A 20,197-nucleotide genomic window follows, 5' to 3' on the forward strand; every position below is an offset into this window, starting at 1 on the left:
AGAAGAAAACGATCATTGTCAAATTTCTACCGGCCTACATGTAAGTGGGACCCGTTTTGTTCTGGTGAATCTTTTACCTTTTATTCATCTTGTCTGTCTCCACCACGTCGTTCCCTCTTTTCCCTTTTTTCTTTTTCCTGTAGATGTCTTCAACATCCTTGAAGATAACTATACCTCCGTCAAGTTTAAAATGATCGTTTCAACCTCCGCAGCAATTGATTTATTTCGGAATAATACGTAAATTTTTACCATTCATTGTGTTCGAGGACACTTTCAATCGGCATTTATTTTGTCAAGATTTCATACTCAAATATAGGTGAAATTGAAAAAGAGGAAAAGAATATCACGTTCCTGTAATTGCCGTCATTGAAAATACCGTCTTTCCTCCGTTACTAACGACGAGTTTCGATTGCAAAATGTGTGACACATTTTGTTCCTGCGAAAATTGCTCCAGTCTTATTTTCTCCTTACGGTTAGGGTTGTGATATAGTGTTTTAGGTTTAGTTTGATGTCAGGATTATGATTAGGGTTAGGGTTATGTTTGTGGGTAAAAGTTATGTTTGGCTTAGCACGCAGATATGTCATGGGAGCAATTGTCGCCGGAGCAAATGTCATGAAACCGCAAAGTGACCTGCTATTTCGTACGTTGTCAGCCCTGAAGGGCCCTCACGTCACTACTTCCATTGGTTGCTCTGATCAAGGAGGTACTCTTGCCTAGTACCTCCTTGCTCTGATTTCCGCTCAGACTCTCTTCAATCTCGGATGTGATGACCAGCACTGACTCTTCGACAAAAGTGCGTGTTACAATGATCGAGTGAAGCAACGTGCGCTCCACCTTTCTTGACGTTTTGAGCGTGTGTCCGTCGGCGCAATAAATTAATGGAAATAACAATCAGCAGTAGTCCGACCATGGAGCTATATCTACAAGCAAGTTGCAGCTCCACGGTTTAGATGTTATATTTACAGGCTCAATGTAGGCCTACCTCCTATAGATTACATTCAATATCAGACCACTATTAGAAAACGACATCGCAAAAAAAAAAAAATTATTTTATGTTCCATCAATGTAAGAACAATGTGAATGTGAAGTGGGCAATCCATTTATGTTGTAATCTTTCTTTGATGCATAAATGACTTATGCATTTTTTTTTTGTATTTTTGATGTGAAATGGAGATGGGCAATCCATTTATGTTGTAATCTTTCTTTGATGCATAAATGACTTCTGCAATTTTTTGTGTATTATTGATGTGAAATGGAGAATAAACAAACAAGCAAACAAACCACACACATACGCTGCAACCGCACAAAAACGCAACAAATTCACATTGTTAATTCTCATCCAAGAATGCTTCGAAATCAAACTTCTGTTGATACATTGTACTCAAGAAGGCTTCAATTTCACACAGTCAGTTTAAATCCAACAAACATTCTTCCAACACACACAAACACACGCACACATCAAAGCACACACACACACACACACACACACACACACACACACAAAGAAACAACAACAAGCCCCAAAGCAAACATAAGAAATTTGTCACTCAAAGCGTTTTCAGCGTTCTTACCTGTAGCTGGTGAGTGACAAAGATCGTTGTTTTCCCGCGCAATGCCTCCTTGATGCAGTGCTTGAAGATGTGGAGACCCACGTGCGCGTCGACCGCGCTAAGCGGGTCGTCAAGGAGATAAATGTCACGGTCGGCGTAGAGGGCGCGTGCCAGGCTTATTCTCTGTTTTTGTCCCCCACTCAAGTTTATTCCGCGCTCACCGACCTGAGAAGAAATGAGACATCAGTTATGACATCTGTAAAACTTGTTAAGCTGCTACTAAGGTAGCTGCAATATTTCAGCCTTAAGTGTTGCAAAGTGACTTCTTCATCAGTATTCACTGGGGAAAACTCAGTACACGGCCGTCACTATTATGTAATTAAGCCAAACCTTACTTCTGTGCAATCGCCATGCGTCAGAATCTTGAAGTCAGGTCGAAGTGAACAGGCGCAGACGGCTTGGTGGTAGCGCGTGCTGTCGAAAGGGTGGTTGAACACGATGTTGTCTCTCACGCTGGCGTTCATAATCCACGCCTGCTGTGAGGCATACGCGATGCTCCCCGCCCGCTCCACTTTGCCCTCCACACAGTACATCTGGTTAAGAATTGCCGAGAGCAGCGAACTCTTCCCACTGCCCGTACTGCCGCATACTCCAATTAGTTTGCCCTTTCAAGAAACAAATATATTCCATATTTAATGAATGAAAATTAGACTAATACTTTATCCAGAATAAGATTCAGTGTTCACGAACTTACCACTTTTCGTTACTATAACAACGAAGATAAGAAAGTTGAGGACCAATGTTGGTTTCTTTCGATATTCAATCGATTACCTATGTGTCGGTTACGGCGTTCAAATCAAATATAGGGCATTTTATATGCCATCACTGGAACAACAAGAAGCACTTATGAATCTTTTGAGAAAAAAAAAGTGGTAAACAACTGTGACGAACATCTTTAGATCTTTGGTTTGATGGTATTTGGCTTCAGTTGTTCGTGTTGAATACGTCTCAAGAAATATATTATCTAACTCTTAACCACGTACCAGGTAGCTTAACCACTAAATCCAGGGTCTAGATGCAAGAAACAGGAAAAAACAACAACAAAGAAACACGTCATGATAGATAGGGTACAAAGATGCCAATCGAGATACATAATAAAGGAGGCAAAATATCATGCAACATTAATCGATATAAGTAGCAATGCGATTTGCATATTTTGTTCACGGTGTGCATTTCACTATAATGCGTTCTTCCGTACTTATGTTATCCACACAATCTTAACTTATTCATCTTTCTCGTCTAGTTGCTTATCTGAAGCTTCTAATTCATTATGTTTAATTATCAATCTTTCTTTCTCCCTTCCCCTTTATCTGTATACAAATCTATTCATTTGTATGTCAAGTCTATGACTATCTATATTCAAATCCTTTCACTGCAGACTTATTGTAGGATCGTTTCGTTCCAGTCCATAGGCACAGTTGCACGTACCCTGCTTCACAAAAAGAAAAGGCAACATACGAACAAAACGCGATGTGTAAGTGCACGCACATCCTGCGAAAGAAAGCATCATCTTTGCTCCCTGTTGCTATGGCAATTTACCTTCTCCACAGTGAGACTGATATCGCGGAGTTCCCATTTCGGTGACTTGATGAGGTCGAGCAGCGCGTCCTCGCTTTCATCTCGCCCCGACGACGACGCCCTTTCTCGTGCTTCCCTAGAAGCACTGGGCGACTGATGCCGCCGCCCCGTAGCCTCATTAACCAGGTCGTCGTCATCGGAATGCTCGATGTCCCTTGGAGCTTCGGGATCGGTCCATGTCAATGAGGCATCGGTCACCTTAATAGCGATGTCTTTGTCGCTGGGCTGTTCGACCGTGACGGACGATTCCTTTTGCAGTAGAAGCGACTGCGATGGCGGTGGAAGACAAGAGAGATAATAATATGGTCGTCAGAATGGATTTTTCCTGATTGATTATGCCCAACGATATCAGCCTTTGTTCTACTGCCTGATTACTAAGTATCCATGGCTTCCTTAGCATGCTTAGCAACAACTTAAAAACATACCACAACTCCTGATTCAAAATTCAAAATCAACTCACCAAACAGTGCCAAAGGGGCCGTCTTTCTCTCTAGTTATTATTTTTCAAAACAGTATATCTACACACATCTCCGAGTAGGCCTGAACGTCTTGCTTATACCAGTATCATGACTATCTGGTTTGATCTATTCATCTTAAAAAAACAAAGATATTTCTCAATGTTTTCCGTGTCCAAATCAAATATTACAAAGTGTATATATGTTCAAACACATGCAGCCCTCACCTTGATTCTCTTCGCGCCGATTTTTGACTCGACCAGTGGTTTCACGGCAGTTGGCAGCATGTATAGACAAACGGACAGACCCATGAATAGACTCAGCAAGGTGAAAGCCTTGAATGGAGAATACAAAAGAACCAAAATTGTGTGAATATTTCATATTGTGTTAAAGGCTTCCGATGTGCGATAGTCACCGCGTCTCAAATACAGCGAGTGTGTAACAAATGTGTAAAGAGCAATGTCGCGCCATGTTCAACACAAGGCTGGCGCAAGCATCTGTAGGCCTACAGGACAGAGTGGATCGGTGAGAACTGGATGCGCGAGTTGAACTTTAGAACTGGTTTTAGACTGTTTCCAAAGTTGAATGAGAGGATCCAATTCTCACCGATCCACGAAATAGTCCTGTGAATCATTCATTTTATGAAATGGGCCCGTAAATTCATTAAATTCAACCTTTTTTCCCACCATGAGTCCGGTACACCAAAAATGCTATACAAGGCTTGAGCCATGCATTCTGATTTTACCGAAGGCATGGCTCAGGGCGGATCAGTAAAAATCAATGCATGATACTGACCGATCAGATTGCAGAGATACTAAAGCCCATTTTATAACACCTCTTCGTAAGTTAGTAAATGCACATGATAGATTTATTCCAGGGTTGACACGCTTTCCAGCTTTGCTTTTTAGTGTCAACCCCTGCAACCCCATCAAACATTCCGCTGTAGAAAATACAATCTATATTGCTCACTGATTACAGTGCACTGTCGTTATAACGTACACGGCTAGAATGAAATTTCGGATACATCGAAGTAAAATTCATGTTCCAAAATTAGTATAGTATCTTTATACACTTTATATCTATTTGCTATAACGAAATTTCGACGCAACGAAACACACACACACACACACACACACACACACACACACACACACACACACACACACAAAATTGCAGGTCCCGATGACTTCGATTTAACTGGAGTAGGCCTACCTGTATGATAAGCCTGTTTCATATTTCATGATAATTTAAATCACGATGTATACATATACCTTTAGTTTCACCACATCTTGTAAACCGGATATGTATTTTTATGGAACATTCTGTTCACTAAAAAGCTGCCAAATAAAAAAAAAAACAAGAAATAACAGTTTTTAACCTCAATAAATAAACTCAAGTAATGGTAGAAGTATCATCAAAATTGGACATGACGTAAGATATTTATGGGATTTTGCCGTTTGCACACGCCTTCATCCGTATAGTCGCGACCATATGCGCAAATTGAATGATATGATGATGTCATCGCCTTTTCCGTTGGATTGTGCGAAAAAGAAAATAGAAAAAAATTATGTCTCTCGTCAATAATTTAACATACGAACCTCTCGCCTAGAAATAACTATTGCTTTGTTACTGCAACAAGACTTTTTTCCTTTTTAATTCATGCAAAAATAGCAAATTGATTTAAGCTTTGTCAGGTCAGTGGGAGACTTGTGAAGCTATGACGTCATCATCTCATCTAATTTGCATATATGGTTGCTGATTATATCATTCTTTCATGAAGACGTGTGTAATTTTAGGTCTGATTTTAATAAAATCACTACAGTATGTTCATTTGATTTTACGTTATTGACGCCGTTTTGAAAGGAGTGAATCTGCACTTTAAGAACTGCAGACACGGGCATCACACGTCTGTGCTTACATTTTCATACTGCTTCGACTGATCATAAAACTCAGCCATAACGAAATGTCCTCGCTCGCAACTTTTATTTGCTACATCATGCACGCAAACACGTTTATCGTACTGTTTATTAATCTATGAAAATAATGATAATTATTGCGCAGAATGATTCTAGATGCGTCATTTCAGTGGCGCTGAGCATACGAACGATATTTTCATTACCAGAATGTGATCCCATGTAAACATAATACGGCAGATAAAATTCTGAAGCGACACATAGATTTATGTGAACATGAAGGTACCAGGCAAAATTGTATTCCAAGATACCCTCCTTATTTGAGCAAAATATTTATAGCTCATTGTTGCCCCTAATCAAGTACGTATATGACTCATTTTTTCGTTGTTTCTTTTTATCCCACTCCAAATGAGCCCGTTCAATATACCCAATGTAGAGTGATAATTTCCATGTTTCCTACTGATCATTTTATTGCAATAAAAGTTCACGTCAGGTTTATATGAACGTCTATTTCCCTGATTCACACATTATTCAATTTCAGTGTGAGCGTCGAAAGTGATGGTAGTGAGGATATGGGTTACAAGTGTATCTCAGAATCGGTGGGTTAAACAAGGTTAGATTTATACTCAGAATCTTTTAAGGCAACTTACACGATTTTATATAGCATTATTACATCGGATACGTTAGATTGCGTTTATTTTGATTACAAAGGACAAGCAAGAAACATATCTTTTCTTAACATACAACCGAAATCAATTATCTATCTGCCATTACTTCTACATTTGATTTCAAGCATATAAAACGTCGTTAAGTACTGGTGTGATAATGCGCATATGCAGTAGACATTGTGACATGGACATGCTTTGATGCTTGCTTTCACAAATAAATAATATAGATGACTGTAAAGCCCACTTTCATCGATAGTAGGTATTCTAGAATAATGAAATCTCACGGTGTTAACTATAGGTCCTGTAACAATCTGAAACAGATCACATAAAACTGTGAAGTATATCTATACATATTATACTGTATATATATTTTTTTTTCCATCAAACCTTATGATTTTATTTCTTACAAATCACTGCCAATATGATTTTATTGAATGTATTAGTCTGTTAGTACTTTGTTTTTGTCTTACCTTTTGTTGAGTTCAATTGAAATGAATTACATACGAGTCGTCGATTTATTTGCTTGACTTGACAAACATCTTTTCCCTGATTTGATGATGCACAGATCATCGTCGTCTTTATTTCATCTCCCTGTCTACACTATTGCATAATTTCCCATCGTTTTCATAACTTTTCGTTTTGTTGTTGATTGGTAAATATAATGAATTGTGATGAATTATGAATTTGTAATGATGTATGTGTTTACTGTCTTGTGAGTAAAAATTATGCTTGTATAATTGTGTATATATTGAAAATTGTATTTACTTATAATGTAGATTTAATATTAAATATTAGAACTAGATATTATGTGTACATGTACATGAATATATGCATGTATGTATGTATGTATGTATGTAGGCCTATATATTCCTTTGTGTAAGCCTATATGTTAACAAGAAGAATTTCCTAAATGGACAATAAATGAATCTGAATCTGAATATGAATCGCCTCCTCCCCCCCCCCCCCCCCCCCGTTCCCAATCAGCTCTCTTCACTGTCACCTAAGAACCTAATCAGTTTGGATGGACGGGCCTGTTCATGAATTTCATTCCTGACGGAGCACCAACTATATAAGGCGTGTAAACTTGATGTCAAGTATTGCAATGTGTAGCACTGGAATGTATTCGGTAGTAGCAGGACTGAACAATCTTTCGTTACGCAGTCATCTGAGACAAATTTTCGTATAATGTGTGAATGCATCAGTAAACAAGCCCTCTATAATCTAAGACAAAGTCGGACTAGCTCATGTATCGAAAATTTACGAAAACACGCCACAGGACGTCAATGTAAAACGAGTCTCACAGAATGCAACCTCATTTACCAAATAGTGACCACAGATATCGTAGTGAGATATTTAGTGAATGGAAACGAAGAAGATACATTCAGTACTTGCTGCTCAACTGAATAACAATTTGAGCTCAAGTAGACACATATTCTTTAAATGCTACAAGTCATCTTTAAGAATGCCGGGGAATACCACGTTTCATAAAATGTCAGTAATGTTATCGTGTAGTCATATATCATAATCGTCTCTTATACGGTCCAGTTCTGTAAGCTTCCACCTCTGCCCGCTCTCTTCTCCATAACGGCATGACATTCATACCTACCTGGGCTGACGTCAGCTCGTAACCTAGCGACGCGTGGACGGCGACAGTAGCTAGAGTCCCCAAGGGAGCGATGAGGAAAGATCCCGAAACGGACATCGTCTGAAGATTGCCCGATTTTTGGAGAATCGACTCTTCCGATTTGCGAATGCCTGCCGAAACGAAAACGAGCGATTCCGAAAGAAATTTTCGGCACGACTCTTTTTCATGATTTTATATTTTTTCTTCAGTTTCTTTTTTTCTAATCCATCACCATGAAATCACGCAAGACAATGACAACTTCTTGACTGTGATTAATTGTTTATGTGTCCGAACAATGTGCTAGATATTTTTATATTATAACATATCTGCACGTCCTTCAGTGAACATACTGATGACGTGTCCAGTAACTTTATTACAATAAACAGGATAGATGCGCAAATGAGTACCACTTGCCCAAAGGCATTTAAACTTTGTTATCACTGCCCCGCGAAATATCACCGGTAGTTAAATATGATCGCAGCTTATCGCGGTAAATGTAAGATCGGACACTCCACCTCCTCAAGTTTGACAGTACACTGTGTTGTGCCAGTATGGCGAAACTGAGAAGTGCCATATTTGGTTACAATGCTTATGTTTCGATGCATTTAAAGTTAAATAACCTCATCAATGATTTCAATGTCAAATTGAGAAACGTGGACTTGAAGCTTGCTCGTGCCATACTAACATCCCAAAGCAGTATATGTCACTGTGAAGTCTGTCTGCAACTTTGACATTGGGACCGAATTGCGAATTAAAAAAAAAAAAAACTCCTTATGCCTAAACCAAAGACTAGGTCGTTGTTTTCTAGACCGATCTTAATGGAGCATACCTGAGATTGTTCGTGTGAAAGGTTGTTCCCAGGCGTACATCTTGACCAGTTGAACGCACGTTAATAGTTCGTTCATTAGACGAACTCGTTCGTCTGTAAGCCTGACACCCTTCTGCCTTAGCCGAGCTGTAAGTTTGGCTATCACGACCTGAAAAGAGTGTAGAAGGGACGACGACATAAGCAAAATATGATGATGATGATAATAGTAATAATAATAATAATAATAATAATAATAATAACAATAACAATAATGAATTAACAGTAATTACGAAATACTGAAGTACAATGAAAAATCTGTAGTCTTTTTTCTATGAAAACAAAATTGATGATAGCAAAAATGATAGCAATAATAAATAAATGGAACAGTTTTCTTCTTTTACTGGGGCATAGACCACTGGAAGTTCAATGTGTATATGCACTATAACTACCTGAAGATTCTGCCATCGTTGTAACACAAGGATTGCTTTATAGGCCCCAGTTTGACTGCTTCTTTATCCAGAGAAACAAAAACATACATACTTGGAGGCAGTGGCGTATCTAGGGAAAACGGCGCCCGGGGCAAGCGCGAAAATTGCGTCCCTAATTTCTGAAAAAGACTAAGTGTTCAACCCCAACCCGGTCCCGGTAGGGACTTTAAGCAAAGTCCACATGATATGCTTTTCAAGCCCTTACAAGGGGTCTTTTGAAAGTGATTTAAATGTAATGAATTTTGATAAATTTTGGCGAGCGAGCGCAGCGAGCGAGCCGAAAATTTTCGTATTTCAGCTGACAAAACATGGAATTCTTGTCATTTCTTGCTTATCAAATTTTACAATTCTAATTAAGATAGTGACGGCCTTATAGATAACGATTTATCTATACCAAGAAACTGAGTACTTTAAAAAATATTCTAAATCAGGGGGGCATTTCATGAAGCATTTTGTCCGACAACTTGTCGGACAAAATTTGCTCTCAGCCAATCAGAAGCAAGGATTTCAGTAGCTTTTAACTGTTTGTCAGACGAGATATCTGACAAATTGCTTCATGAAAATGTCCCCCATGTACGCGCGAGTGAGCCGAAATTTTTATATTTCCGCGTCATCATGACGTTTTGTTCTTATCTCCTTTCTGTTTTGATAAATTTTGGCGGGCGAGCGCAGCGAGGGAGCCGAAAATTTTTGTATTTCAGCTTACAAAACATGGAACTCTTGTCATTTTTTGCTTATCAAATCTTACAATTCTAATCAAGATATAGTGACGGCCTTATAGATAACGATTTTTACCAACAAACTGAAGACTTGAAAAAATACTCTAAATTAGTACGAGTGAGTGAGCCGAAATTTTTTATTTCCGCGTCATCATTACGTTTTGTTTTTATCTCCTTTTTGTTTTGATAAATTTTGGCGAGCGAGCGCAGCGAGCGAGCCGAAAATTTTTGTATTTCAGCTTACAAAACATGGAACTCTTGTCATTTTTTGTTTATCAAATCTTACAATTCTAATCAAGATATAGTGACGGCCTTATAGATAACGATTTTTACCAACAAACTGAGGACTTGAAGAAATACTCTAAATTAGTACGAGTGAGTGAGCCAAAATTTGTATATTTCCACGTCATCATTACGTTTTGTTCTTATCTTGTTTGATTTTTTTGGCGCCCCCCCCCCCCCGTATTTTCGAAACCGTTGGCGCTTTCTTTTGATCCAATTGGCGATCGCTTCAGAACGAAAGAAATTGCAGCCGCTGCTCCGTGAAACATTTTGCCTCCTAAACATAAAATGACATGTGTGAACACAATAGACATTGTCATTTTGGCCGCGCCATCATCACATTTTGTTCTCACCTTCTTCTTCTATATAAAATTTAGAGAGCGAGCGCAGCGAGCGAGCCGAAAGTTGTTGTATTTCAGCTTACATAACATGGAATTCTTGTGTGAACACAATAAACATTGTCATTTTGTCCGAGACATCATTATGTATTGTTTTTATCTTTTTTTGATTTGGTTTTCTGCCCCCCCCCCCCACACACACACCATTCTTCCTCCCCCCCCCCTTCCGGTGAGTTGTTTCTTCTTCTTCTTCTTCTTCTTCTTCTACTTCTTTTTTTTTCCTTTTTTCCTTTCTTCTTCCTTTTTTCTTTTTTCTTTCTTCTTCTTTTTTTTTGCGCCCCCAAGGAGTGGCGCCCGGGGCACGTGCCCCCCTTGCCCCCCCCCTAGATACGCCACTGCTTGGAGGGATTTAAACTCAGCCTCTCCAATTAAAGAGTGTAGTCCGTTATCCACATACATCTATACTATATAATTTCCAGCAATTGCTCAGAGTGCTATGATACATGTGCGATATGACGGGTGATTTTCGTTATCTTGAAGGCTCGTTATAATTCCGAAAATGATACAAGATTCGCTATACCCGAGGTTCGTTATTCCAAAACACACAAAGTCCCCATTATGTTCGTTAATCCGAAAATGAAATGTGAGGATGATGCGTACTAACGAACCTACGGAAATACGAACTTTATTTCGTTTTCGGATTAACGAACCTTTCTGTTAACAAACCTTATGTCATTTTCGGATTCATGAACCTTCGGAATAACGAACCTTATTACACTTTCGGATTAACGAACCTTCGGAACAACGAACTGTAGCCGATACGATGGTACACATGCAACTCTGTCAGTATCATTTAATGTCACAAACAAACGATGCCAATTCAGATGACATAATGGTCAATCGAGGGTTCATGCATCTTGTGAAGGCTTGATGTACACTGACTTCGATTCGTATATCTAAAACTTTCTTCAAGTGAAAAACAATATGACAATGCCCATTCTTTTTTAATCGGTACTATACTCGTACACAGTAACTATGATGGCAATATCATTACACCCACTAATGATCAAGCTAATGATGGTACCTTTGGACTACATATACTACTGCAACCCTGCAATGGTGTTAACTATTGCAGCAGGAGTGACATACAATGTTATGTATATTACCTTGTATTACTTTATATGGAAATGAAATTATCTGAATTGAAATGAAATTTAAATTTATATCATGTGCATTCAGCATACGCATATGCAACTGGGACACCGTAATTAATGGCGGGTGTTTCGTTACGTCGAATCGGTCTGTAGAAAGACGTCCGTTAGAAATTCCTATCGGTTATCACGCATATCACGCATATATATATTCACCTGTAAGAAGTAAAAGAGTAAGATGGCCAGTATGCCAACGAGCGCAGTTGGGCCGATCACGATGAGCGTTCCGATGAAAATCAGGAGAGAGAGCGGCAGGATGGAGACCAGCATGGCCGACATGTGGCAGGCTTCAAAGACACGCGTGCAGTCGTTGACCATTACATTGATGACCTGCGCAAAGAAACCATACATGAGATTAACAGAGAGACAGACAGACACGACAGACAGACAGACAGATGGACAGACAGCCAGGTGGAGTGAGAAAAGATCGAGAGAAGGAGAGAGAATAGAAGAGAGAAAGGGACAGGTGAAGAGGAGGTACAACTATGTAACATTTCTGTCACTAGCACTTAAAGGGACTGTACAGTACTGGTTGAGGTGGGGATTCAGGTTTATAACATTCCTAAGTGAGATAATGAGAAACCTCTTATGAAATATGAAAGAGCGTGTAATTTTAAGAAGGATTCAACGTTTGTTTGATGAAAATTGGTTTTCAATTGGTTGAGATATCCAAAAAAGTGATCATAATAAAAGGCGACAGGCCACGTCTTTTATTAGGATCTCTTTATTTCACCTTGTTTTTGGATATCTCAGCCATTTCAGAACCCATTTACATCAAATAAACTTTTGATACCCCTTAGAATTGCATGCTCTTTGACATCTCATAGAGTGGTTTCTGAATATCTCGCAAAATGTTAAAAGCTAAGTCCTCACCTCATCCAGAACTGTACAGTCCCTTTAACTCCTGGGACACATATTTCTTTTTTTATCTATAGTTCGTAACAAGTGAAATTTATCCATTATTAGAAGAGTTTGCAGAGAAGGCTAACGAACTTACAAAGATTCATAAATTTACCTCTCCGACAGATAACTCAGTCGTACAACGAAGGCGCGTAAGCTTGGTGTAGATTAGCATGAGGACCGCACTGCGCAGACGCGCCGAAGTGCGGACGCTGGTGTACCAACCAAAGTGGACCCCAAAAGCGCGCATGAGGAAGCTGACGGTCAAGCCAAACGCAAGAAGAAGCGCGTATCCAACGGAAGGAGTTGGTTGATTGAGATGTGTTACAAGAGTGTAGAACAGATAGGGCTGTTGGTAAAAAGAAGGATATAGAAATAAATAACAAAATGAAAGCATAATCCTTTTCTCAATAAGTTTAACAATTGACAAGGGGTAATGATACAGAAATATAGAATCCGCACATAAAAAGTGTCAAGCTTTGTTTACGAAACGGCAACATTCTTCTGTCAAATACAATACGGATTATACAATCTGTTCAGACATATATGTCTGTATTGCAAGAACCAACAAAATGAAATGGATTTACGACTAAGTGTTGCACGCATTATATTAACACATATTATTGTCATCGATGTTGCACTTTACAGCGTAATTAAAGAAACAACTTATAAAAATCAATAGAAAAGTCTACTGTGAAGTGAATTGAGAACATTGGCCTACCATCATCACTGTCCATCTGTGTAGTGTTAATTTCTCTCAAAATTGCCCTCGCTGATTTTGTACAAGTCAAAGATTACAGTGTATATGCACAGACGCTGTTTTATGACATGTATTACGCATAATCAAAATAATATTATAGTCAGCATTGAACATCTGGAGACTTGCTGTACATTCACATCGACTGATCTGCGATATGGCTGTGATGCCAACAAGCATCTGAATTGAAATGATTCATCCGAAGTCTGGTCTCTTGTGCTTACTCACCCCAAGTAGAAAGTTCGACCCCATGGCTATGAATATGATGAAAGCACCAGCGAGCAAACGTGTGCGCAGATGGCGAAGTAGAACTCGGCCCAGAGAGGCATCCTCGGCACCTCTCTCTATCAACTCGGCCTCCCATAGAGCGTCTAGCCTGCGTTCAACACAGCGGATGACAAAATAGTAATTGGTAAGACTTGTTATCCGCTAAAATCATTTTTGACAAACATAATGGCGTCAGTGCCCCTCTGGGGAATAAGTGATACATAAATGTGTTTAGAGGAAATGTCTTTCTGATTTATAATCTTTCGTTCCTTGATAGTTTCACATTTCATAGCAGTATGCATTTATTATTTCGTTTTGAATAGAACAGATATATGACACACTTCTCCAATCATCTTTTCTGTGCCGATGACTGTGAGCGGGGCGTACTACGTAATATTTATGCTATGACGTTTTCCGTATCATTCGGTATACGCAAAGCATACAAATGGGGTTACAATGTATTATGAAACGGCATGTGTATGGATATGGGGTGAAGTAAATTCCTTTTTGTTGCTATATTGGAGACAATGGGATAGCGCAATTAAGCTAGACTGGCTCATTTCATTCTAAGGTACACAAAGCTATGCTTCATTTTCTGTTTTTCTTTTCTGTTCTTCTTGATATTCATAGACTGGTTTTTCTTCTCTTTTTTAGAGTATCGATTCATCCATTCTCACATGTCTTATTCGTGGAGAAATGCTGAATAAATTGCATCATTTGAATGATTTATTTTCCTTTTCTTTACTGAAACATTACCTATGTGATTAAACAAGTATCTTAATGTCAAGTTTCAGTCTCTTTAAACGTATACACACCATGCTGTTTTCTGTTCCAAACGTAGATATACAGAAGGCCCACATTGGTAAAGTGTTGCTGACTTCTATCATCACGATTCATATCATTTCAGCTGCTTGTTTATGATATCATTGTCAGATTGTAGTATTGTTTTATTCTCATTTTGGAAGCATAATTTTCCAATTCCATATCCCATTCCACTTTTAGTTATCGGGTAAAAGTGATATTGCGGCCCGAACGCTCTCGATCATGTCAATAACAAACTCAACACTATTCTAACGAAACGATACGCGTTAATGAATATCTTGCATTTTGTTTGTTTGTTTCATTTTTCCATCTCAGAAGATGGCTGGATAGGCCATATTCAGTTGCACTTCCTGGTCTCCCATAAGGTCCAGTTGGGTGTGAGGCATGTCATCATACATCAAGGCATTGAAACAATATGCAGAAGCCCTATTTATTATCATTGATGTTTTCACTGAGCAACACGTCCAACACATTTTGATAGATGGATACATAAATGTCATACGCATATTATACGGCTCTCACCTCTTTGCGGCAGACTGGGCCGTTTCCTTGTGCGACCTGAGGTGCACCAAGTCTCGCTCCTTGAGAGCATATCCGTTATAGGACTTCCGGAAGAGTGGTGTCATCCAGGTGAGTAGCATGGAGGAGAAGAGGCCGGAGGAATCCATCGGACTCATTTCCCTGCCATTCGAAAATGATGATAATTGTATAATCATTATTGTTATAGAATGATGATGATGATGATGATATTAAATGATAATAATAATTATAATAATATTTTCATGATCATTATTACCATGATTAACAATGATAATGATAATAATCATAATCATAATGATAATACTATTATTATTATCATTATCATTAATCATCATTACCATGATTAACAATGATTAATGATAATAGTAATATTATTATTACTATTATTATTGTTATCATCATTATCATAATGATAATGGTAGTTATCATATAATAATAATAATAATAATAATAATATTATTATTATTATTATTAGTAGTAGTAGTAGTATTATTGTTATTATTGTTATTATCATTATAATTATTGTTATTATCATTATTATTATTACTGTTTTTATTATTATCATTATCATTAATCATTGTTAATCATGGTAATAATGATCATGATAATGATAACAATAAGGATACGTAAGCACATTAGGTTTTGCTCCAATAAAGGTTGAAGCACAAAACATCCTGTCTAAAAGGCACACTTTAATACGCCTTAATAGTAAATATATAAATATACACTTGAATAGAAAGATATATCGATAGACAGATAAACGAATGAATAAATAAATAAGTTAATATTGTGCAGATAACGACGTTTTATCTTCATTTACTATTTCTCATTTTCTTTTGTAATGCAGAGTCGCCCGCGTATAATAGACGTTTTATTATCGAGCTTTACACAGCTCTGGACGCAAATGCTATACATGTACTTAAGATGCAATGTGACGGAGCCTCCCGAGTTGGACAATGGAAACAACTGTCTCGTCCATGTGCAGAACACTATCTTCTATACACTATAATAGATCACAGTTTGTAGCTCCACTTTGACCATGAGCACACACACACAAAAAAATCATTTAGGCCTACATGTACCAATGTGTTAAGGCCGTGCCACACCTTTCCGGGCAAGCCTTGCGTGCGACTTGCGAAGAACAAGTTTTGCTACCCGGAGGTCCCCGCAGATGACCCGCACATGACAGTACCTAGCACGTATCTCACCCGTAGTCGCCCGGAGGTGCGCACAAGAATCTTTTTACCGGCAACCATGTTTAGGCCCTGTCACACCATTCCGGGCAAGCTACGCGGACGTGTTGGGTGTAGGGATTTTCCAGCATACCGGACAATTTCTGAGGACGGACTATAGGATTTGGGCGAGTCAGTGCATGTGTCTTACTTGCTGGACGCGTTCTACTTTAATTCTACTTGCGGGTATACTGTGTGACCTGTGTGCCAGGCGCGTGGGGGCTGACAACTCAGTGAAGGAATTCCTCTGAAGGAATGGCAGAAGTCCCACAGAATGTCATTATCTTGGCTGCTGTATGGGGACTGTGAAGTACCTGCGTGGGAGTTGCCTGCGAGGTGCTGCCGCTAAGGGCCTCCATCTGGCGTTCTGCCTGGACCTTTGCGGACATCCCCGCGACTCACCCGGAAAAAGTTTTGGTCATGCTGAAAACTTGGCTGCGTTTAAATCGGACTTGCGTGTGCACCTCATGGCAACTACAGGCGAGGTACTGTCAGGTGCGGACCAACTGTGGAGAGCTCCGGGTAGCAAATTTGTTTCCCCGCAAGTCAAGCCGCAAAACTTCCCCAGATACGGTATGACAAGGCCATGAGCATGCTCAAAACTTGTCCCGAGTGAGTCGTGGGGGTTCGCTCTCAGAGGAACCCGCAGAACACCAGTAGGAGACCCTTACCGGCAGCACCTCGCAGACAACTCCAACGTAATCAAATAGGTACTTATAAGTCGCTAGTAACAGAAAACGGATCGATTTCAAAGCTCTCACGCAGGTCACACGGAATACACGCAAGTGGAAGGTAAGTAGCACGCGTCTAGCAGGTAAGAAACAAGTGCGAAACTCGCAAACATTCTTGTCCGCCCGCGGAAAGTTCTCCTGCTTGCTGAAAAATCCCTCCTCGCAACAAGCCCACGCAGCTTGCCCGGAAAGGTGTGACACGGCCTTACATGAGCCTATTACGAACTGGTTTATTAGCGTCATCTTTATAGCGTTCGCGTCGCAGATCTAAAGTTCCCTATCAATATCAGTTTTGCGCGATAAAATCCCGAAAAAAATCGAAATGACGCTAAAGCGTGGTTAACTTGAGAGTATATACAACCTACCATCATACAGACAAAAGCAAAAAAAAAAAAAATGCAAGAGGCTGCTGTAAATGCATGCTCAGAATTCGATTTCTGGGAGAAGGAATGCAAACACTTGTACATTCAACTGATGTGGATTCAACTGATCTGAATAGCGAAGGAATGTGGATCTGTTGAAGGTTTGTTTCTTTGCGATTTCTATTTGCAAATCCCTGTTCAAAGTATGATACTACACAAGTAAACCTAGTCAAAACATAGTAAAACTGCATCAACAGCATGGAAGGACCATATACCAAGGCAAATATTTATAAAACCAAGTAAGCCAAATACATGTTTTGAAACAAGATACGTCTGTATATGAGTGGTGTATAGTTGTATGTCGTTTTCTTGTTGTTCACTTTAGTTGAAGAGTGTTATGAGGGGAAAATACAGAACACAATGTCATGTATGCATTGGAAGGCAAACTATTCACACTCACACCGCATGAATTATACACGCAGACACACAAACATGCCGGGAAAAAAATCGTGTGTAATTGCATACCAACACATAAACATAACTTCTATTCATTGCTCTCTGCTCACGTTTGAACTCTTGATCTACTCTCTGTTCCTCTCTCTCTATCTCTTTCTCTCTCCTCGACTGTTTCTTTATTTTGTTGAGACGCCCGTATCTCCTTTGTATTAATGAGGCCTCCACCAAGATCAATTAGGCCTATCCCATACAGTATACAGTCCTTTCGCTTAAAGGACAAATCTGGCCCAGAATTTATTTAATTTAGTAGGAAAATAGTGATAATTTCATCAAAATCGGAATCAGAATTAGAAATTGATGCAATTTAGGGATTCGCTAATTTTTGCAAAGCAGTTCTCAAATAGTTGATGTGAGTGTGCAAATGAGTGAGCTGATAATGTCATCACCTCATAATTTGCCATTGATCGTGTGAAAAAAGAAAAGAAAAAAATTAAAGTTATTATTTTTCTGCTGTTAAGGTGTAAAATGTCATACAACTGAATAACTTTAAAATATTGACAAGTCAGATATACCGGTAACGGAATCTGAGACTGGGGCATGTACTACACGTGTAACTGCATTTGAATAAAAAAAAGGCATTATACAGAAGTTTCAAGATCGTGTATTTACAAACCATACCAATATGCCAAGTTATGAGACGATAACAACATCTCCTCACTCATTTGCATATTCGTGTTGACTCTTCAAGACATGTGTGAAAATTAGCGTAACTTCACAAGTCTGAACCTCCTTAATTTGTATCCGATTTTGATCAAATTGTTACCGTTGTGTGTGTAAATCAATCTGTCTTTTTAAAACACAAATATAAACGTGGATTGAGTGAATGTTAACATATAAATAGAACACATCATTAAAGTTTGAACAAAGTCGGACGATTCGTTCAAAGCTTGAGTATTTTTAAAGTTTCAGTGCAGTTATCGCGTGGTTAAGAAGACCATACAATTCGTGATAAAGAAATTATCAAGAAAATTCCACAAAGTACATATTCCTTCCGCTTGTTACAGACATTGATGTTGAGGGTAATATCATTTACCCTGTTTCTGAAAGAGGTAAAAGCCAAGTGCTATAAAGCATACATAATTATACTAACAGTACATAATTTAGTGCCATGCATGTGGGAGATATGTATAGAGCTATAGGGGTTAAGTTGAACATTTTGGCAACTTTGCAGAGGGAAAATTGTAAAACATAAACTCGCGAATCGGACACATTGTCTTTTGATGTCAGTATAAAGTTGTGGATTAACTACAAAGCAGCGGCCATCTTGGAAGGCTTTGACAGAAAGAGGAGAAAAAAAGAAATAGTTAAAAAAAGAGACAGAAGGTATTCCGGAGCTGGATTAACGTGTCTCGCAGCGAATTTTGCCAATCTCTGGAGGCCAGAAATCCGCTCCCGAAACTCCGTGTAATCCGACGTAAATCCACGCCTTTCCAGGTGTCGATTGATAAATAGAATCCTAGCACCCAGGATGGGAATTCATACACATCACGTACGGCTTCAATCGCAGGAAGGAAAACGTTATCTGTGCATAAAACCCTTATAATACGACAAGAAACGTCTTAGAAAGAAGAGTCTTCTTTGTCACGGCCCATTTAGGGGATTCCTATAATGTCAAACATCCAGCGCTACAGATAACCACTATCAAAGTAAGGAAGGTGTACATTTTTCACCGATGTCATCGACTACATTCAGCCACACTTTGGGTTTAGTACTTGTTGGTGATATAAAAGAATCATAAACATTCAAATAGTGAAATCGACATTTATCCTATATAATTTCGCTATCTAAACTCCGATCAAGTTTCGTTCTCCTGGAATACACATTTAAATCAAGACTATATTACTGCGCTGTCCCTTACGTGTATCTTAATAAGGGTCAGATAATCAGTCCAGGCCAATCTTTGGGCATTTTTTTTTTCAGCCACATAATTACTCTTTGATCAAGAATCGCAATACATATATTCTATACACCCTTTAGATAGTTCCAAATCCGAACCTTTTGAATGATATAATCGTCGAATCCCTGAAAACATTTGAAGAAATCAAAACGGTAATGTTGCCTATATCATCAAAGTCAAAGTTTTAGCAGTGATTTAATGTGTTTGTGTGGATAGGTGTGTGTGTGTGTGTGTGTGTGTGTGTGTGTGTGTGTGTGTGTGCGTATGTGTGTGTGTGTGTGTGAGAGAAGCTATCTCATAGACCTTGCATTGAAATGAAATGTCAACAGATCCGTATAAAGGACCAGCGGTGACAGAGAATCAGAAAGAAAAAAAAAACACGTAAAAACGCTACAAACACGCTGACACGAAAACTAAATATTTGCGATGTTTGATTATACAAATTTGATCTTTCCACAATTTCTGTAGAAGCTCTACC

At 38.9% G+C, this 20,197-nt stretch overlaps 1 protein-coding gene across 1 annotated transcript in view; it reads right to left on the reverse strand.

Moving 5' to 3' along the window:
- The window catches only part of LOC139722098 (ATP-binding cassette sub-family C member 5-like), a 105,227-nt gene that overhangs the window by 65,763 nt on the left and 19,267 nt on the right, over positions 1–20,197 (reverse strand). Inside the window, exons 4-13 of the mRNA XM_071633420.1 lie at positions 14,964–15,122; positions 13,581–13,728; positions 12,711–12,944; positions 11,852–12,025; positions 8,679–8,826; positions 7,832–7,980; positions 3,872–3,979; positions 3,151–3,456; positions 1,947–2,216; positions 1,573–1,776 (exon numbers count right to left, since the gene is read on the reverse strand). Coding sequence (XP_071489521.1) covers positions 1,573–1,776; positions 1,947–2,216; positions 3,151–3,456; positions 3,872–3,979; positions 7,832–7,980; positions 8,679–8,826; positions 11,852–12,025; positions 12,711–12,944; positions 13,581–13,728; positions 14,964–15,122 — 1,900 coding nt within the window. The remainder of the gene's footprint in view (positions 1–1,572; positions 1,777–1,946; positions 2,217–3,150; positions 3,457–3,871; positions 3,980–7,831; positions 7,981–8,678; positions 8,827–11,851; positions 12,026–12,710; positions 12,945–13,580; positions 13,729–14,963; positions 15,123–20,197) is intronic.

The sequence above is a fragment of the Diadema antillarum genome, unplaced genomic scaffold (assembly GCF_040938485.1).
Source record: "Diadema antillarum isolate AM-2024a unplaced genomic scaffold, OU_Dant_1.0 scf00000157, whole genome shotgun sequence".
Classification (NCBI taxonomy): Eukaryota; Metazoa; Echinodermata; class Echinoidea; order Diadematoida; family Diadematidae; genus Diadema; species Diadema antillarum.